We start from the raw sequence: 22,532 nt of genomic DNA, 5'->3' as shown, positions 1-22,532 counted from the left end.
GCTGTAATTAGCACAGAAGCACCTAGCTTATCGGTGGAAAATGACGAAGCTAGCTTCAAATGGTGAACAAACCTTTCTGGGTCACGATTAGCGGTGATTAGCTCGCTGCCTCTCAAATGCCACGTGCTAATAACAGCGAGTGCAAACTCCTGCAGGCTGAGACGGGCATCGATCTAAAAAACAGCCAGGTCTGAGGAGGGATTAAAAACCACCCGGTGACATTATCAAAAGTCAGTGTCTGCTAATGAAGCGAAAGCCATTAAGACAAGTAGTTCCTGAAAGTTCTGTGGAAAGTGAGGACAGGAATGAACTTGTTTTGTGAACGTTTCGCGACAAGGTAAGATCTCAAGCTACTAAGCTTTCACTTACAGTAGCTAGCAATGGTGAATGGTGGCATAAATGTAGGCGCTAGTCAGGGCTTTGCTAGCATACATTTTGTATGTGTAATCTATGCATATTTCCCCACACTTTTTCTATCATTCATCATTCTTCTGTTGAAAGTATTCCTCTAAACAAAATGGATGCCACACAGATGACTAGTGACCACAGTTGGGAGGGTTACTAAAGTAATGTAATCTGAATATTTTTGAATTACTTCAAGGTCACATATGTAAATAAAGTCAAGAGAAAGCAATATGATCTAAAATACTTTTATTCAGAGCCACAAGTGTACCTTCTGCCCCTTCTGCCATCATTTAAACATTTGAATGACCATGTAATATGAACCATTTGTGATAACATGAAATTAAAAATTACATTACATGGCCATGGGTGTTGTTTCGAATCAGGACAGCCGTCATTTGCTGCTGTTGTCAAGCAACTGTTTGACGCTGTACACAACAGCGCTTCACCCTCGCATGTTCGCTGAGAGTGGGATAACGATTGAGAGGCAGGAATTTGGCCAATAGTTGCTGCAAGCCGTTATAATCGACCGATTGGTGTTTGAGAAGGTGGGAATTACAGAGAGGGGTTAAAGCAGTGCAAACATGTGCACACATGCTGCAGTATTAGACCATAAATACATCATAATGAAACTAAAGCCGAATCCCGGACATTTTCTCAAATTTAGAAACCCCGGCCGGACGCTTTTGTAAGGTCCGAAAAAGAGGACATGTCTGGGAAAAAGAAGACATATAGTCACCCTAACAAAAGCATTTCAGAGAACAATTTATTTCTACCAAATTAACTTTGCGCAAAATTTATTTGCACATGCACTAGGAGGTTGCTCACGTGAGCCATGGCTGGCAAGAGAGAACCAGAACTATAATCAAGCAGCTGTCTATATTGTGTACTTTCAAAATATTAATTTCTTTGGTTTTAAATAATAAAAAACAATTGTGTAATCCTGATAGTATTCTCATTTTTTACAAAATGTACCTGTAATCTGATTACTTAGTTTTTTGGCATAACTGTAACAGATCACAGCTACCAGGGTTTTTTTTTTTTGTATCCTGATTACGTAATGCCGTTACATGTATTCCATTACTCCCCAAACCTGTTTGCGACAATGCTGGTTGCTTTTAGAGTTTTTAAGTGAATTGAGGAGGGGTTTAAAACAATTAGAGCTGGTCAGAGGCGTAACCTTTAGCTCTGTTAAGATTACTTTTTTAAACCCAAACTAAAAAACTAGCTTCAGTTCATCGACAAAACACAGGTCTGTTTTAAGAGTCAGGACTTTAGACACGACGGTGCCTTGGGTGAGGAATCCATCCATCCATCCATCCATCTTCTACCGCTTACTCCTTCTTCAGGGTCCCGGGGGAACCTGGAGCTAATCCCAGGGAGCATCGGGCACAAGGCGGGGTACACCCTGGACAGGGTGCCAGTCTGGGTGAGGAATGTTTTGCATTATTAACAGTAGGTGTGCCTTTTTGTTTTGGTTTGCTTTTGTTGTTCCAGCACAGAGGTCAATAGGGACATGCCACACATCTGGATCAGCATCAGAACTGGACCATGGAGCAATGCAAGAAGGTGGCCCGGTCTGACGAATCACGTTTTCTTTTACATCATGTAGACAGCCGGATGCTTGTGCGTTGCTTACCTGGGAAAGAGATGGCACCATGATGCACTATGGGAAGAAGACAAGCCAGCAGAGGAAGCGTGATGTTCTGCTGGGAAACCTTGGGTATTCCCTAATAGCTGTGGCCTCTTTCAGCAGGATAATGAGCCCTGCCACACTGCACAATTTATTCAGGAATGGTTTGAGGAACACCTTCCGAGTTCTTGAGAAGTCAATGTCTTGACAGGTCAGAGCTGTTTTGGCGGCACAAAGGGGACCTACACAATATTAGTCAGGTGGTTTTAATGCTATGGCTGATCTCTTGCTCATCCTGCAATCCATATAATTTCCACATCACCCACTACACTGCCTTTTCCACTCTCTGTTTTCATCTCCTATTTTCCTGTCCCTTCCTCTTCGCTTCGGCAACTCTGCAATAAATAACGTCATTATTTAACGCTGCAAAACACACAAAAAAAGGCCACGTTTGGATGCATCCAATTAAAATAAAATATGTAGTAAACCTTTTACTCTCCCACTTCTCTTCGTCCGCGGGGAACGCGGGGACCTATATTTGGCCGTGAGGTGTTTCAAAAGAACATCCATTTACTGGGAGGCTTGTTCCTTGGCCTTGTTTTCATTTTTTTCCTCCCCACCCCTCTTTCCCTCGTGATTTAGAAATAGTCTGCGTAAAAATTTATCCATTTTGCGTCCGAGACGGAGAAAAGGGGAAGGGAAAAAGGTGAAAGACAAGAGAGGAACAATATCCTGGATGAAAATGAGTAACAGCTGGGCGGTAAGAGCGATAGATTGATATTCAGTAAGCGAGTTGGTTTTTCTTTTTTTTTCTTTTTTTACCACCGAGACCCCCCACGGAAACATCTGGCTATTGGCCCACAACGCCCTGCTGCTTTGACAGAGCTGGAAAAGCCACCCTGCAGACTTCTGCAAGAGGGAAAGAGACGCAGGGAAAGCGTGTCGCTCTGGAATAATGCACTAGCTCAAGGAGCGCCTGACCTTCAAAAATCCTCCATTTAAAAAGATACAAAAATAATATATTTAAAATTGATGCCTCCTCGGCTGTTTCTTATGTCCATAACACACACCGCACACACAATTCCTGCCTTCCACTTCAAGTATGACTTGCCAGTTTTGGATCTAGCCCCAATTTCATAAAAGGAAGTTAAAAGAGCTTTCCAAATGAGGAAAATGTCTTTTACAGGTTGGACAATTAACCTTGCCTCACATCTGTTTTTAACTTCCAATACGTTCGTATATTCATGCTTTTAGAGAAAGATCCCTCGAGATAGAATACTGGACAGAATGAGAAATACAAAGTGTATATGCATTTTGAATGCATTCCCTGCCTGTTTTTTTTCTTTTCTTTTTTTTTTTTTTTTAGATGGCCATTCTTCATATCTAGGATTTAATATGACTGTGATTGAATACAATGAATATAAAAGGCTTCATTTTAGACACTTTGTGCGAGTAGCGAGAATTTGATTTTATATAGTATGCCTGACTTTCAACGGATACGGTTTCTTGAATTTACAAATTTCGATGTTTTTATCTCCCACTCGCGATCCTTATCCACTTAGAAACCGCAACCTTCAATTACTACAACTGTATTGAAGCCCAAAGTCAGTGTGTAAAACGTCTATGAGGTGAGTATGCCTAACTGGAAAGAATTAGAAAAATTATAAAAACTGCCGTTATTACTCTCAAAGCACTCAGAAAGAGGAAGTTGAACTGAAGTAGTTCAAGACACAGAGTGGCACCCACTTATGTATGAAGGCCGGGAGAGTACAGGGCCATTACACTCCTATTCAGTATTACACATACACACACACACACACACACACACACACACACACACACACACACATTCAGACAGCCGTCAGCTACAGCAGCTATTAGGTTCGCTGTTGAAGTGATTCGCTCAAGCTCTAATCTGATAAGTGGCCTTTAGTGTGGGTCGCGTTTAGCGCCGTTTCAATAAAGCACATAAGCACATATATAGAATCGCAGCAGCTATCTGAAGGATAATAATGGAGGAAGATGCTCTAATAAGTCTACAACAATGCAAGATGTAACCATCCATCCATCCATTTTCCATACCGCTTATCCTACACAGGGTCGGGGGGAGCCTGGAGCTTATCCCAGGGAATTCGGTGCACAAGGCAGGGGACACCGTGGACAGGCTGCCAACCCATCACAGGGCACAATCACACATATATTCACACACTACAGACAATTTGGAAATGTCTTTGACTGGGGGAAGAAACCGGAGTACCCGGAGGAAACCACCGAAGCATGTAACATGCAAACTCTGCACGCACAGGGTGGAGGCGGGAACCACTAAGCCACCGTGCCACTAGGAAAGCTAATGCTGGTCAGAATTCAATTTCTTCCTTCTATAAACAAAAGAATAACTCTCATCATTTCGTTTAATCTTGCTCTGTTTGTTCATCTTTCTGCCTGTAATGAACTGCCTCCTGTTATCTGTTATATTTACTGTATTACATTTGAGGAGACAAAATGGAGCTGGAAGACGGTGAGATGCCGAGAGACAGTTGGGTCAAAGTGAGAGAAAGATGTGGAAGGAGAAAGAGAGTGAGGAAGAGTGGGAGAGCAAAGTCAATGTGTGTGTTTGTGTGTGTGTGTGTGTGTGTGTGTGTGTGTGTGAGTGAGAGAGAGAGAGAGATGGCAGGTGTCTGGGCTTCCCAGGTCTCAGTGTATCCATGTTGGGGCCATAATTGGTCGTGGCACACACAGACAGCTTGAACAACCTGTTTCAGCCCACCCCCAAGGAAGAAAAAAGAGGCAGAAAACTGAGACGCAGAATAAGTGTGCGCGAGAGAGAAACTGACACCTGAGACAGTGAAGAGTCCACACAGAAGAAAATACAGAGAGACAGAGAGATCTCCAGAAGATAAGTGTTATGACAGCAGAACTCACTTTAATGGTTACGTAATCCCCCGATCCAGAAAAATCAGGGTCATGGCAGTGAATTATTATGCCAAGCCTTCGTACTCTCAGCGAAGCAGATTACGAGAAGTTACACCTGCGTATTGTTGCGTAATTTGCTGTTTTATAATGGTAATAGAGTTGATTTGAGAGGCTGCAAATGATGATTACTGAGAGCTCATTTCCCCACAACACATGAGCTGATTATGGTCGACATTTATAATCATTCTAAATGCCAAAGCAGGCAATGATGACAGCACTGCTAAAATATATCCATTGTACTTCAAATGATACCTAAATGAAATGTAAAGAATCCATACGCCAATCTGCACTACCATCAAATGGTAGACTACCAAATACCACCCAACTGGCATTGAGAACAGGGCTTGCATTATGGTTAGCTTTGATTTTGATCTAAGGTTCTCCAAATGTAGTGGTAGCCTTAGGTAGCTCAGTCTCCCTCAGTGCATGACAGCTACGACCATAAGACAGGTACATGCTTAGGTTCCTCAAGGGTTCTTTAGATTGTTCAGGTTTGTTTTGTTTTTTTTCGTTTTGTACATGGGCCATTTGTTCCAAGATTTCAGTACATTTAATGAAGTGTGAAAGCTGTTTTCAAGCCCAGGAGCAATCCAGAGAACTGATTCCTGGTCTTCTTAAATATGGTGATCTTGGGGTTTTTCTGTGGTCTTCGGTGCTTCCACTGAACTGTAATGTGGTCTCCATCAGGCATGGAAGATATCAACTATATGGCTAAAAATCTTCTTACATGAGAACAACCCCTGGTTTGCAGGTATTCCTGTACAGTGACATGCCATGCATCCAAAAAGCGCTATTCTTCACATCTTGAGAGCCAAAGGAAAAGAACAAACGCGAACTAAATCTAGTGCCTACCATTCTGCAAACCTGTTTGTGTAAAAGTGACATATGCAAATACTCAATCGATCCATGGTTTGGAAGGAAATCTTCTATGTGAAAGTAAATCTGTGATTATGAGTGCCTCCCCCAAATAAGCCCATAATTGCTCCTGGGTGCGGAATCAAGTATTTGAACACCCTTAGTTTCCTAAAGGGGTTCTACTTGGAATTAGCTCTGCCAGAGAAAGCCTATACCGTGAAGTTCTAAATAGACCTAGATCCCTTTCAGACACTCCTTTAAGGACGTAGATCTAGATCTAGATCAGGCACTCATGATTGGTTAGTATCACTCTGATTGTCAGGATCTGGCCATATCTTTCTACAGAGGTCACTCACGTGCTTGGTCAACCCCTTGTCATCTTATGATTAGACTATTGCAGCTCACTTTTGCCAAGTCTTTCCTTGTGTGCCCTCAGACCCCTGCAACTAAACCGGGATGCAGCTGCACAACTTGTTTTGAATCCCCCTAAGTTCTTGATCCCTCAAAGAACAAGGAAAAGACCTGCATCAAGCTATTGGTACTAGCACCCATAGATGTCCAAACAGCTGAGTCACTCACTGTCTTCAAACAAAGACCGAAGGCCCTTGCTACTTACTCCTCTCTATTTTAGCTTAAGAGTATTCTTAGACACTGACCTATTTGTACAAGCACGAGGATGTGTTTTTGATGTAAGCACTTCTGGATCAGGGCGTCTGCCAAATGCTGTAAATGTAAATGTAATTATGCTCTCTTGGTACAGGTGGTTGTGACATCATTGGGCTTTGTACTCCCAGTGAAAGGTCAAACACATTGCTCTTTATAATGCAGTGCAATTTACAGTCCAAAATGAAGCCTCCACCATCCCACCGTCTATTCTCAATGGCACAGAGAACCCATCATGCCCAATTACTCTAACTTTTCTGGACAAAACTAGCCAAAAGAGAGTGAGATACAAGATATTGCTCTATGCTCAATCACTGACCAGTGGCCTGTGGGTTCTTATCAGATGGTGCCATGCTGCTATGCTAAAAGAGGTCCTGCTTTAATGAGCTCTCCACTGAGACAGCTGGTGTGCTGGAGCATGCTAATCTACTCTAGTCTGGTTTGACGTTCTGGCCTAAGATCAGCTTTCTGGGACTGTAATTACATTCTAAGAAGGGCAAAGACCATAGAGGACAAGGAACTGCAGTCACGGGCAACTTGCAAGCTGCATCAAGCTGGAAAATGCACTAAAAAGAGCCGGGTCTGCTTTTAACGGGCGATCAGCTACACCATTCCAAAAACACACCAGCTATATTGAGCCATATGGGCAATACAGCTGAGATGGTTTCTGGCTTTAGGCTCTACGTGGGTGTGGAAAACCTTGAGAAATTTGCAATGACCATTATTCACATATAGCCTAGGTATTGGTGTGGGTAATCTTCTTACTGTAAATAGGTTCAAAGCCAATTCCAGGAACGTTTTTAGCCATGGAGTCTACTTTTTATACATTATGATTAAAATTTCATTTCTCAATAAACTTAGCTCTGACCCAAATCAATATCAGTATCATTAGAAAACTTCTACAAGAGTGTTTTAGCCTTTAAATGCAGCATCCTGAATCACCACTCAATGCCACTCCCACAAGTCCCAAAGAAAGTAAAGAAAGTATGGTTACAAAATATGTGGCTTCACTGATATGAATATTTCATACACAGAAAGACGGTGTATGCGTCAGCGTGTTCGCTAAAATCCACACATACACACAAGCACACTACTCGGCATTCAAATCCTGGACCTTGCTGACTTCCAAATGAGCACTGGGGACACGCTGCTAGTAGGCAAGTCTAATTGAATTTCATCATTTTTTATGATTTGTTTGTCTTTTTTAATGAAAGCACTTAGCCTTTTTTAAGCCACATCTTCCTGAGACCTTATGAATATTTAACGCAGAGCCAGACTGTCTCATCAAATGAGCAGTCCCTGATGCTCACAGCTGCTGGACAAGGAGGGGTGACAATTACTGAAAGCCAAAAGAAAGCAATCCAGTGGGGGGGAAAAAAAGAAAAAAAAAGAAAAAAAAATTAACCAAGGGCATAAGGTTACAAAAACAGCGCTGTGCAAAATGTCAACAATTAGACTGGGTGGCCGTTTCAGCCTAGCTAATGAGTCCATTAGCAGCTACGCTGTCTAAAGGACGCTAGCTGGGGGAAGAAAAAAAAAAGTGAGACTCATTTCGATGCATTCTCAACAGGCTGACCTTTTGTTTGTTGAGCTCTAAAACCAGCGAGTGAGCTGACAGGAAAAAAACAGTGCTAGCGGGTGAATCATCGAACTTTTGTTTCCACTCACACTGCCTCGCTGGATGGATTACTTCAGAAAGATTCGAATGACTGTTGGATCAGTATTAATAGCACCTCAGCCACACACCTGGACACAATTATCATCGAGGTAGCACTGAAAAACCGAGAGGCAGACAACATAATTGGCCAAAATTTAGCTCACAGCTAACATACACCAACGTGAGACTTCTCCAATTCCTTGATAAAAAAAAACATTTATTCAGCGTATAACCATTGTCCTTCACCATTTTTCCTCCCATCACATTTGTCCCTGCGTCCTGGCTAAAAAAAACATCAGCATTGCTATTGAACACGTTTACCCTCTGCTATGAGGAGGATTAGCAATTTCATTCCTGGGGATTTATCGAAGTCCAATAATCTTTCTCCAGCTCTATGAAGCCTCGAGCACAGCTGTCATCTCATTCCAGGTAACCTCACAGAGCTTTCACAAATACCTACAAAGATGTCAGCTAAAGGACTGCCACACAGTTTCAAAATATGCCACAGGGCGTACATGGTCTGGTGCTGCTTTTAAAGAATTTTTTTTTAAAAAGAAAGAAAGAAAGATAAGAAATGGATCGTACATGTAATGCCTAGCAGACAAAGTGGTGTCAACTGTGGAAATTTATATTTCACCATGTTTGCACTTTAACTGAGAAAACGTTCCAGAAATCAATGTTTATTTTATATTATTGCTTGCATTTCCCCTGTAATGAAGATTCATTACGATCAGAACTATCTTCCAATATTAGTTAATAATTCATACACGTATCTCACTTGAACTGCGATGGGCTATATTGAGAAATTAATATAATTAATTGCAACTTATACTGATGAATAGCATTAGGGAGATATCCAATCCAATAGCAGAGAAGATCAAGGTTGGCTCCTGTTACATGTTTATTCCAGCATGGATACTCTTTGCTCGATCAGATCGATCGATCATTGCTGCCTTCCTCTAAGAATATACAGTACATCGTTGTATCGACTAGTTTTTCATAACTCATAGTCATAGTAGTGACTCTCTAGCAACAAACTAGCACGATTTCTACTGCCAAACTAAGCCATTCCTACTTAAGGATACCATATTTCTGGCACAAACACTGAGACAATGAATTACACCAATACTCAGATTCTTCCTCAAGAAGAAAACGCCAGCGAAGCCAGCGAAAACTCATGCTGCGTTCCCACCTTTCCCATTACCAAACAACATGAACCCACTCAGCAGCTATTAGAGAAGACGATATTAGCTCTGTAAAATGAATCTCCATCGTCCCTCCACAGCGCTGTTCGAGAGGAACAAATTGCTATACGTTGTGGAGGAGTACCGGCATTTAAAAGTACTCAAAATATATCCAAATTGCAAAATCTGTTTAAATGAGTCAAACCAGACAAAGAGGTATGATTACACCGGACGATCCTGTACTCATTACAAACTACTATCAAAGACCTATGAAGTGTAATATCCATCCATCCATCTTCTACCGCTTACTCCTTCTCAGGGTCACAGGGAACCTGGAGCCTATCCCAGGGAGCATTGGGCACAAGGCAGGATACACCCTGGACAGGGTGCCAGTCCATCACAGTGAAGTGTAATAATGGTGACTAAATGTGAGGCAGAGTAAGAACAGATGGATTTAGTTCAGCATTTGCATTTGAAATGAAACTGGGAAGTCAGACACATGGATGTACCCACTAGACGTCTGAATCTGCAGGCAGGGTGGGGGGAAAAAAACCCTGAGCAATGGCTTTGAAGAAAGTTACATCTCAATAACGTCCTCTCGAACCAGCGGGAATAGCGGCTTAGGATGAATAGGCGTGACTCACCAATGCCTTAAGCTATTCACACACACTCACAGTAACCACTATGTAACAATTTCACATCGGACCACAATTTTCCAAGCACTTTTATAAAGATCTTCTGCTCTGTTGAACAGGCACCCAGAACCGACCCGTGCCGTATATCGTCTCAAAATTTACAGGGACTCAAAATAATGCAGCGAAATGAAACACTGGCACTGAGGCACAAAGTATTGCAAAGGTAGTGTCTAGGGAGATCATTTATGCCACAGCTCTTTTGAATAGACTAAAAGCTCATTTACAAGAACTTGTATGGAGGACGTGTTGCTATTTAACAAAGAAAAAACATACAATCTAGCTTACAGAGTGAGCTGCTGCGGGAAAAGGGCATGATCCAGGTTGTCCAAAACGTGAGAACGGTTTATATTAAGCGCTTCAAACAAACTCGTGTGTATTAATGTGGCTCGTTGTGTCAGATGCTGCGACAGATGCATGTGCTGTTTAATGTGTTCCAGACATGTTTTCTAAAGTGCAGAAATGACATTTTTACGTTTATATCCTTATCTGTAAATGTTAGAAATTCACGCCAGTATTTCCATTTTACATAAAGACTCATGCTGACAGTGACCGAGTTTCCGTTACACTTCACTGAATGAGCGCAAGTCCACGCATGCGCGTTATCAAACAGTGCGCGATAGAAAGGAAGCGCAATAACTCTGACTAAAATATTCATTTTGATCAAATATGTAGTTTGATGCTATATTTAGCGATATTTATGGACAAAAGTAATTGTGTTTTTATGAGAGCAGTAACTGTAATGGGGTTATAAATGTATATAAATGTAAGAAGTGTCATACATTTACAGAATAAAGGAACATGTTACTGTGTTCAAATGAGTGAATGTGTGTGCTACTACATTCAACCTCTTACCAGTTAACACATAGTTTCTGCTTTTGTTTTTCTTCTTTAGCATTTTTAATATAGTGAGTTAACTTCTGCTTTAAAGCTTGAGGACAATCAGTTGTTTTTTGTTTTCAAAATATAATGTTAATATTTTTTAAAAAATCCTTTGCACAATATGTAGCATAACCCACATCGATACATTTAATACCTTTTTCATAGCCTTCAATTTGCACAATGTTTGAAGGACAACATGTGGGTCAGAATATGAAATAGCATGTTTTTTTGCTTTTTTTAAATACAGGAAATAAAAATTGGCCTTTTAATCCAACTAATCGATGAATCGAAGAAATAATCGACAGATTAATCGATTATCAAATAATTGTTAATTTCAGCCATAATTTACTCGTTGATATGGTAACGTTTTCCGTAAGAAGACATGTATCGGTGCGTCGTAACAGTCAAAATAGTGTTTCTTCACTGCTTGCCATGTTACCGAGAAACTTGAACGTCCTGAAGACTTTTCATGTGGCAGGAAGCTTACTGAGACAAAGCGATGACTTGGAGACTCCTTCCATTTCTGTTAAATAAACTTCTCCTTACAGAAATATTGACCATCCAAAATGGACAGATAATCCATCCATTTTCCATACAGCTTATCCTACACAGGGTTGTGAGGGAGCCTGCAGCCTATCCCAGGGAACTCGGGGAACACCCTGGACGGGGTGCCAACCCATCGCAAGGCACAACTGCGAACACATTCATGCACCACACACAATTTAGAGATGTCAATCAACCTACAGTGCATGTTTTTGAACTGGGGGAGGAAACCGGGGTACCTGGAGGAAACCCCCACAGCACAGGGAAAACAAGCAAACTCTGTATACGCAGGGCAGAGGCATGATTCAAACCCCAACCCTGGAGGTGCAAGGCAAATGTGCTAACCATTAAGCCACCATGCCACCCATTCTTGACCATATCAATGATTATACATTCTTGTAATCTGTTCATCATTAGACTTACATATACAATAGAAAATTCAATGAAATTTAATCGTTATAGAAAATTAATCAACATCTTCTGACCAGTCAGAACCAGTTCAACTCTCCTTTGGTATAAATTACTTTACTGAATGTGTGTTGACTTTTTGATGTTAAAGAATGCTCTCTCGTGAGTTGCATGCGATAACATATTTCTTCCAGAGATAACATATTTCTCTAGAACATTTCAATAGCCTTGGCTAATCAAATTATATGGATTCAAACCACGGACCCTATTAAACATTCAACACAGCTCTATAATATGGCCTACATTTTCTTGTAATACGGTATATATGGTAAGATACTCACGTTGGCAGTAGTCCTTGCCCTCCTCAAAGCCCGGCTTGCAGATACAGCGCCCGATCGGTACCAGCCACCCGCCATCTGCACTACAATACATCTTCGGTGACTCAAACTCCTCCGAGTCGTTAACGCACGATCCACGCACCTCAACAAGTGCCGAGTCGCCCCCCGTCACTGTATCAGGGAAATGCGCCAGGTTGTGCACGGCGGCCGGGCACTTCTTATAGAAAACCCGCAATGAGACAAGAGCGATGCATGCACCAACATCCTGAAAGGCCAAGTAGAAGCCCTTTTTGCTCAGGTTGCTGATATCCCGAACCTCAGTGTTCAGCTTCATGACGCGGTCGCCAACGTCGGTCTGCGTGAAGCTCTCATCGGCGGCGATTGTGTCGATCTTGACATACTGGCTCTCCTTGATGAACCACAGGTTGTCATTGTTGGACTCATGGTAGTACATGTTGAACGTCTCTTTGCAAGTTCCAGGGACTCCGGGAAGGCTGTTGCAGTCACGCAGCGTGAACTTGATCTCAATGTAGATGCGCTGAGCGCCGTGGCGGGCGATGTGGCGAGTGCGGAGCCAGTTGTTCTGGTTAGCCTCCATCACGTTGCACACTTGGTACGAGCGCATGGGGGTGTTGCGCTCGTCCATCACGCTGATCTCCTCCCACTGCAGGGGAGGCAGGAAACATGTTAAATGTTAAGTGGTACATGTTTTTTTTGTAGTGTTTGGAATAAGAGTTTGCATTAACAATTCAGTCTCATGCTAACTTTTACTTTCCAGGAAAAAAAAATCTGGAACTCTAAGGGTTTCTTTAGCTAGCACCCTCGGGTGGAACTATCCATGTACAACACCTTGTTACTACCGATTACCATCCAAAGAACCCTTGAGAAACCTTTCCTAAGGTTACAGTTATTCCATACTGGTAATTTAAAAAAAAACAAACAAACAATAAAGTAGATTGATCTCGGGTTAGCTTTATAACCTACTACATTCTCATGCCCTTAAATAACTTTGTGTTATCCTTTAGCCAGGAACTTGCATTAACTGTGAACAAAAAACAATACTGTGGTGATGCATTCCCAATTAGCCAATGATTTGCATGTTACATTGTTGAGATATACTGTAACTGGGACACATCGTGCTGATGTTGGCCAGATGTTTGTGTGCTATAAGGGTATGCTAAATACTAGTGTGGAAAAACCAAAACCTTCGCTTAACCTCAGAAACCGAAAAGAAAACTTTTGCCTCTGTTAGCTTTTCAAATGACCGTTGCATTATGTGGAAACAAGCATTTTTTCCCCCTCATGGGGAGCAGCATGATGTCCTCAAAATGTCAGAAATATCTGTCTAGCTAAATACTTTCAAAGCTCAGTACCCAAAATAAATCAGCATTTTGTGAAAATAAGCTGTTTTTAATGGGGACCAGCAAACAGTCCATGAATGTTAATGAGTTTTCAATGCATTTTCATATTATAATCTCATCATATAAGGTATTAGTGTGTGCATGTGTGTAAGTTGTTAGTATATGTGGGTTATTCTATGCAACTTCGTCTACATCTGCTTTCACTTGTGTGAGGTTCTGTACCCGAGGACACTTCTCACATGAGTAAGAAAACATCTCAATTTCTTAAAGAGAAAGAAAATAAACCAGGCAGTAACAATCGCTCAAATGTCTGATCCCCCGCCCAAAAGATTTCGTTTTTGCCAAATAAAACCCAGAAACCAGGGTTTATGGATCTCATTTTGCCACTGAGATACTTTCGGAAACCGCCGTCTCAGTTAAGAGCTTGAGTGATTTGAGTTACTGTTAAATGAACTGATGTCTGGTTAGACATCACGCTTTGGGCCGAAACATAAAAATCTCAGGGTTCTCAAATGTCCGTATCGTTAAAGAAATGTCTTTAAAGCTTTTCCCATCCTGTCTGAAGCTAGCCAAAGGAGAACCACAGCATTCAATACGTAGCATTTCGCATGTTGAAGGGACAAAAACTTTTATAAATTAAGTCTAAACAAATACTAGACACCTAACTTTGTGATTTTAATTTTGCATGTACTCTAGCTTTGTTTCCTTTTAGATAACATAGCTAGCTATTTAGTGTGCTTAAGTTTTTTTTTTGGTTGCAAATGAATATAAAGCAAGGTATATGAAGGCAAAAAATATTGTATTGCACATTCCGAGTTAAGCACAATGAGAAAAAATAAAACGCAAAATAATAGAATGCGCTGGATCAAGTGCTATTCTTCAAGCTGTTGAATAATGATGGTGTAAACATGGCACAAAGCCAATACAAAGTCTATTGATACATATTCGATTTTAGCTCTCCTGTCTAATATCAGACCATAACATGAGGCTACAGCCATGGTCCGGTTTGACTGCGTTTGCCGAGCTCTACCACGGGAAACCGTTTGAACGCACCCACGATGTATCAAAAGAAACTTTCCAAAGAAAACTTGAAGCAAAACTATTTTCCATGCTTGCTTTGTTCATTTGGGCCGGAGATTTGCGAGGCAATTCCTCGAACCTGTCATGATGTTACAGGCTATAACGACATGATTACGAATGGAGTATGGTTAAAATATATCAACTGAGACACAAGGGTCAATTACAAGTACAGCCTGTGTTTAAACGGAGACATGTGTGTGTGTTACTTTTCAGTCCACAGGCAGACATTGCAGATCAAATCAAAGTTGCTACAGAATAACTTTATGGGTGAAAAAAAAAAAGTAGGCCACTTTCCCCAGGGTGCAATGATTGTGACATTTGGAGAAATAATCATCCAACGAAAAAGACAGGCTTATGAGTTCCTGTTTATTTATTTTCAAAAGTTAGTCTGCACTCAACTTTTATATTTCCATTGGGAAGCTATTGCTGGGAGTTGCTGAAAGTATTTTACAAAGTGGTTGAAGTTTTTTAGCAGGGTGTCTGGGGCACATACACACACATCAAACACAACACGTAATAACTGCCATGCCATATGGTGAGCTGAGTCACCATATAAACGACATGCAATTACCATAAAATGGCTAGCAATTGCCCACATACACAATGGCACATGCACAAGGTTAAAAGCATTCTGTTTAGACAGGAGGTAAAGGTTAGGTACTTTCAAGCAGCACTGCTGTCAGGAAGATAACGTGGGTGTCTGGTTCCCTGCAGCCCTTGGCGCTTTGAGAATAAAAAAAAGCCTCCACTCATCAGTCATTTTTCGGCATTGCCTGGCAACTTTGAAGAAGGGCAAACATGTCAGTTCTCTAGCTTAACAGAATTTTGTAACAGTAATTATCTGGTAGTTTAAGATCATTACTGTCTTAAAGTCCACAAAAGAACATCTGTTTTTTTTTTAAAGGAGGGGCTCCCTTTGAAAAGCACGTGATTGGGTTTACCTGTTTCCTGGCGGCCCGATGTGAACTGTCCCTGTTGGGTTTTAGACACACACACACTCACACGCACACATCTGAAATGAACTTTAAGCATCAAACCAAAGCCAAGCCTGCACATCTGGCCTGGGGCTGAGGGAATTGGTTCTGGCCTGCCCGGGTCATGTCGCACATTTGAGTTGCTAAGGAAAACATTCAGTGGAGCTAAGCAAACAACCATGGGAAATTAAGGTCAAAGGTCAGCATCGCCATGTATGCCAGCCAAGAGACAACAGTGAGAGTCCCAAAGCTCAGCAAGTGGTGTCTTCTTCAAGTGGTCCCTTCAGGGAGGAAACTACTCTGATTCATTTATCCTTAGTAAACACTAAGGTTCACGGTGGATCCACATATCCCAGGAAAACTAGGTCCCTACTAATCCATTCCAGATCACCATGGACACACACACACACACATATCCTCAGATAATTTAGAGTACCCAGTACACCTACCAGCATGGTGGGAGGAACCCTGAGGAAGACCATATGGAAGGTAACCCCAGATCAGAATCAAACTGAGGACCCTGGAGCTGTGAATCAGCAACTCTACCCTCTGTACCACTGTGCGGTACAATCTTGGCTAAACATTGATACCAGCTGGAGACTTGGGGAGAAGCACACTCGGTAGCACAACAACAACATGTTTATGCTTCTGGGACCCAAAACCTTGTCCATCATCATTTGTTATTTATGGGCTCCTGCGGGGCACAAAAGCGTTCACTCTATCACTGGGAGATCTAGGAGTCCAAGACATCAAAACTGTCCGGGCTCTCTGGTTGCAAGGGATGGCAATCCTCTGTCAATCAAAGCAACATCAACCAATCATGGTCCTCTTGGAGCCCAAGTATATGGAAGAAACCAGTTAGCACATCTCAGGACAATGTGTTCTGTTGCCCTGTGAGGTAGCATGAACAGCAGTTGTCTGTCTTCATATGTCTCGGAGGAAGCATGAGCACATTTGCAACAAGTAATAATTTCATTGGTTCATGGTCCTTTCTGACCACTGGCAAATAATGATGCCATTTCAACAAACTTAGAAATTAATATTCTAATTTTAAAACTTCTTTGTTCAGTATGCCCTTTTACTATAGCTCCTTTCAAACATGCAGCTTTACCCATTAATGTTCTGGCACGTTACCAGTTCCGGTAGCTGTGAAAGCAAGCCGCATTTGGGACGAGGCTTAGTAATGTTCCCGGTAGGCTTAAAAACATTTCAGAGCAAGATGATGAAACTGTATGACGCATTTGTCCTTGCTTTAGACCACAGGTTCCCTACCCAAGTCCTGAATTACCCCACATCCTGCACATATCAGTGTTTTCCCCTTCTACCAACACAGATGCTTCAACTAATCAACTAATTAACAGTCATTTCTGAGTTGAACTGGGTGTTTTAGGGCAGGGATTATACACAAAAATGTACAGGACAGGAGTTTCTCCATGACCAGGGTTGGGAACCTGCGAGATTTAAACTGAATCAGTCAGGTAACATGTTGAAATTGGACAGATTTTGAAAGTCTTGACAGAGGAAATCAAGGTAAAAGGTACTGTTAGAGATGCAAAAGAATTACCAGTAAATTACCCATACCATTTCCACCAGACTATCATGCCTGCTAATCTGCTTAATGTAAATGGAGGGTGCTTTCTAGTGGTATGATAATCACTAAAACCCACAAATCCTTCCTTACTCTTCTACCATGCTCTCATTGTATGTTGACGATTTTTTTTTCCACAGCCATCTGACTCAACCATGCTGTGTGCTAAATGTCACTGTAGCTCTCAGCTCTTTTGGACATGGATGGCTGAATCAAATTTGCATCTAAACAATGGCCAGTTAGATAACATGTACAGCATTATGTCAGCATTATGTAAGCCCAGTTTTGGTCCCAAAAATTGGTCCTGATGCTGTAGAAAAACCAGGTTTAATACTGGCCAACCTTGGCGGGGGTGTAAATAAATTGCTGTGTATTTGTCTGTTTGTGAAACAAGTACGGAGATCCGATCCAGCTTCTGGCTGCTCCGTTAAATCATTAAAACAGGCGGCTGTGAAATCCTGAAGATTGATTTCCTTTAAAGCCCAGTTTGACTTTCGCCAACTTGATTATTTTTAGCCCGTGCCAGGTGCATCGTATAAAGAGAGAACGAAGCAGCTCTCCTGTCTTCCACTTACATGTCTTTCTCTCTTTTACACACAAGGATTATGTTGTGATCTAGGAAATTTTAATCTTAGCGTCTTCGCCAAATAAGAAGGGAATTGCGTCAGGCCAATCCACAAATCCTAACCATCGCTATCTTTATATGAAAATATAAGTTAGCTATTTAAACCCTAGCTCTCTGTGGAAATCCTACATGACCTTGACTGGCACAGACATATGCAATGGGCATGTACAAAACTTCAGAACACGGTTTGTACTGTACACAGTGTGCTTTTGACTTGCTCATAAATATTCATGAGCAGGTGGAGCTCCTCGACTTCATTCTGTTCATGTATTGCATTTTCATTGTGATCATGAGTCATGGACAAAAAAATTCAAAACATTTTCGATTGGAAGGAAGAAATTTGGACATAATCCAGTATACTTCTGGTTTCATGAATAGCATGCAAATGCATAAAACATCACTAGTTTTGTGATGAAAGTTTTCACTAATTGAACTGTCTCCCATTGACTTATGTGGAGTTTCAGTGTGTGTTAGGTGTCATACAACTATTCATTTTTACCAGTAGACCATCCATTCATCCATCCATTTTCTGTACTGCTTATTCTACACAGGGTCGTGAGGATCCTGGCGCCTATCCCAGGGGACTCGGGCATAAGGCGGTGGGACCCCCTGGATGGGGTGCCAACCCATCACAGGGCACAATCGCACACCCATTCACACACTACGGACAATTTGGAAATGTCAATCATCAGGAGTACCGGGAGGAAACCCCCGATGTACAGGGAGAACATGCACTTGTGTGGATGATCAGCTGAAATCGTTGATTCTGGAACTGAGATTGCACAGCATGGAAGCTCATGTCTGTCAACAGCTCAACATCTTATAACCCAATGACCAGCCTTCCTTGGATGAAGAATGCTAATTTTTAACTAGCTTGCAGTAGAGTATGTGTGTGGATTGGAGAAGTGTATCGGGCACTAAACGGTGACATTGTGTAGCAACAGAGGGGCCACAATCGGTAATCGTACACCTACAAACTGACCTAGACAATATGTTTTGCCTGATCAAATGGCCAATACGTGTGAGTGAAAGGTAACTGGCAGCTCGATAAAGATGAAAGCATGTGAAAAGGTGTTAACGTGTAATGAGCTATTGATGTTTGGTGGCTACTCACCCCTTCTGCTGGATACGCCTCCCATCCAAGGTCCCCCAGAGCAGACATCGAGTCCAGTAATGTAACTACAGAGCGAGAGAAACAGGAAACAATTTAGTTTAATAATTCAATTTAATTTGATGTCACTGGCAACATTTGCAATTTTATTTTATGCACTTTTTTTTTTTTTTTTTTTTTCCTTGTGCTCAATTACTCCCTGGTAAACAATTTAACTCCCCCTGGGGAAAAATCACCAAGAAAAAAATGCTGCTCTGGGAGTCATTCAATAACAAACCACGTGAGGACCGACCTGCATTTGCGAAAGCGTCTAAATGTGTATGTGTGTGTGTGTGTGTGTGTGTGTGTGTGTGTGTGTGTGTGTGAAAACAAACCCTGGCTCGCACTCTAGATTTCAGCACCAGAAGCATTAAGGGAACCTGAAGCAGTTGTGGAGGTCATGTAAGGAAATGTATATAAGGATGTGTATTAGAGACTCTGAGTGTTCTAAAAGGCTCCTCTTTCAACACAGTCACACTCCCCTATTCCTTGTCCCGAGGCACTGAACTATGTTTTCCCAGTCTGTTCTGCATTCCAGGGTAATTAAGGTCTTGGCACTGTGCGGCATCAATTTTTCATCAGCTCCCATCTGCAGATGTTGCCTTCCACACTCAGGACCTGAGCAGAGTCGACGGGTGCAGCGAGATCGGGCTCAAAACACAGCCGAGTCATGCTCACGTGCGCGCAAACACACACTTAAGATGCCAGAACAGACAAAAGCATACTCGGGTGAATGAGTATGACATGCTAGCAGGAGTCAAGCTAACTTTTGGAGGATTTCGGAGTGGATTTGTAGATATACACTGTATACGTAGATGTAGAGTTTTCTATCTGGATGTTTACATTTTAATCACATCACAGTAACAGAATGTATCACAGTATAATGTGATATTATTTTCAACATTTTTGCTGTTCTTTGGTTCCTTGCTGAACAAGTCACAATCACATTAACAGCCATGACATTAAAACTACTTACAGGTGACGTGAATAACATTGATTATGTTGTTACAATGGCACCTGTCAAGGTGTGGGATATACAGTATTAGGCAGCAAGTGGACAGTCAGTTCTCGAAGTTGATGGGTTGGAAGCAGGAAAAATGGGCAAACGTAAGGCTCTCCTCGAAGGATCAAACGTAAGGTAGTCCTGCCCTGACAAAATCTACGCTCGTGAGCCACAAACATCAACAGGTTAGAAATCGAGCTCCGCATTAATATACATACATTAGTTAACATAAAAGACGAATGGATGTGTGGTCCAATTCATTTCCAGTTGAATTTTGAGCTTATGCTGGGCAGCTGTGGCTCAGGTGGTAGCGCGGATTGTCCACTAATTGTAAGGTTGGCGGTTCAATTCCCGGCCCACGCGACTCCACATGCTGAAGTGTCCTTGGGCAAGACACTGAACCCCAAGTTGCTCCCGGTGCCAAGGTATCACCTTGCATAGCAGCTCTGCTACCATTGGTGTGTGAATGCCTACCAGTGTAAAGTGCTTTGGATCTGCTAAGATTAAAAAAGCACTATATAAGTGCAGACCATTTACCATTGCTGCATAAGGTTACTTTTACTTCCCTAGCTATATTTTAATCAGCCATATCACTTACTTTGCCTACTTAACTGACGATGTGTTTTTCAGGAAAGTCTGAAGAGGTTAATCCAGAAGACAAGAAATGAGTGTCTCATCATTTAGATAAACATACAGTAACAGAGGAAAGACTAGAACCAAAAAAAAAACAAAAAACCTGAGAGCGGAGGAAACAAAGAGAACAAGTTGAGATGTTGATTTACGACATGCCGCCGCACAAAAGAGCGTGTGCATGTGTGTGTGGTGCCCCGGTTTGATTTATAACGACAGCGGCGTGTTTGTAAAAGATTAATGAACGGTGATTCATGTTTCATAAATAGTTTCCTCCGCACCGCCTGCAATTCTTCACCCGGCGAGACACGCGTTCATGCTGCCTCTGTGTCGAGCGTGATGAAAAGCGCTGGAAGCAGCTGGAGATAGAGTATGCTTCCTGAATGAGTATGTGTGTACGTGTGTGTAGTGTAGAATCTGTCTTAATCTATGTTAACCCTTTTGGGGCTTCACTAATGTGATAAGTTACAGACAGGATATATGCTCATAGAAACATCAGACAGTAGACAGTCGGATTCACGGATACTACCACAGTACCATGTTTTAATACCGAGTACGAGTATGTTTCTTGCTACTCGTCACTACCAATACTGAAATGAATAACTTACTATGTATTAATCAATTGGTGAAACATACGAAACATTTTATTTAGCAATGTTTGTGTTTACCTAGTGGCCTTGAAAAAACGCATACTTCTCTGTTTACACACTCAAGCGACTCATTCTTTACAATGTTAGCTAGTTGATTTGAAATGACGTAGATTAGCTAGTTTGGATCAAAGAGGGTGGCAATGTCAGAAAAAGTATGTAAGTATGTTTTTTTGTTTGTTTTCATTGCAGTTCAGTGACCCTATAGTGGCCAATCGGCAAGAACATTGTACTGAGTAAGATCTGTCATTCATAATTATTTGTATAGTAGGAAGACCATCTCTTGATATTCCTGCATTTTGCTTTGATTGCCACCATTAATCCTGAAATACATCCAGATTGCTGTTGCGGTTTTTCATATATAAAAAGACCAGGACCAACTGGCCATTTTTCCTCCAAACATTTCACAATGGAAGTAAATTTCAACAATCCTTGAATTAGTGGCGCACCAGGTCTGAAAGTCAGTACTGAAATACTCAATTCAGTTCATTTTCATTTAATTTTGTAGAGCGCTGTTAACAACAGACATTGTCCCAAAGCAGCTTTACAGAAATCCAGATGTAGATGTAGCTCCACAGTGAATAAGCCAGAGGAGACAGTGGCAAGGAAAAAAACCCCGAGACCTCATGAGGAAGAAAGCTTGAGACTCAAACTGGACCCCCCGCTTCCTCTGGGTGATACCAGGATAGTGGGATTTTATATCATCACTCTTTTAAAATTGTCAAGCGGTACTAAGAATGAGCAGATTTTGAATGAGAGTCCTGGAATGAGCAAAGGATTACAGCAGCAGTTCATAGGTCCACATCTACCTAGTATCAAGGTGAGATTATTCACTGAAGCAACGGTGAGACTTGGTCATAAAATGTCAATCTTTTACAACAGCATTACACGAGTCACAGGTGCAAAAGTAGAGCATCAGGATGAATCAAGTCCGGACATGTGAAAATAATAATATGGCTGTTTTTCCTACAGTGTCCAAGTCTTTCGAACAACTGTCATAAATATATGCCTCAGATTCATTAGTGCGCTTTTCTTTCCAGACTTTTAACACGTCCACTTGTTTGTGTATTAATGGCAGCGGAAGAATTACCCAGCAGTTTGGCCTAATGCACTTCCATTATGTTAACACTGACTTCCAGGAACGAGACCACTGATCTATTGATTGGACTCCCGGAAGGTAAACAAATGCATGATTTTGAAACAGTACAGAACTTTCAGGTTAAGAAAATCCCAGCTCTTGTTCT

The 22,532-nt window shown here is 41.6% G+C and overlaps 1 protein-coding gene across 2 annotated transcripts in view; it reads right to left on the bottom strand.

The window, feature by feature from the left end:
- Positions 1 to 22,532, bottom strand: part of epha4b (eph receptor A4b) — a 101,913-nt gene that overhangs the window by 67,109 nt on the left and 12,272 nt on the right. For both annotated transcript variants that reach the window (XM_053628309.1, XM_053628310.1), the window contains exons 2-3: positions 18,973 to 19,037; positions 12,234 to 12,894 (exon numbers count right to left, since the gene is read on the bottom strand). In XM_053628309.1, the coding sequence (XP_053484284.1) occupies positions 12,234 to 12,894; positions 18,973 to 19,037 (726 nt within the window). The remainder of the gene's footprint in view (positions 1 to 12,233; positions 12,895 to 18,972; positions 19,038 to 22,532) is intronic.

This window comes from Ictalurus furcatus, chromosome 7 (assembly GCF_023375685.1).
Source record: "Ictalurus furcatus strain D&B chromosome 7, Billie_1.0, whole genome shotgun sequence".
NCBI classification, from domain to species: Eukaryota; Metazoa; Chordata; class Actinopteri; order Siluriformes; family Ictaluridae; genus Ictalurus; species Ictalurus furcatus.
The sequence above is the reverse complement of the archived record's forward strand: the minus strand, read 5'-3'. Positions and strand labels throughout refer to the sequence as shown.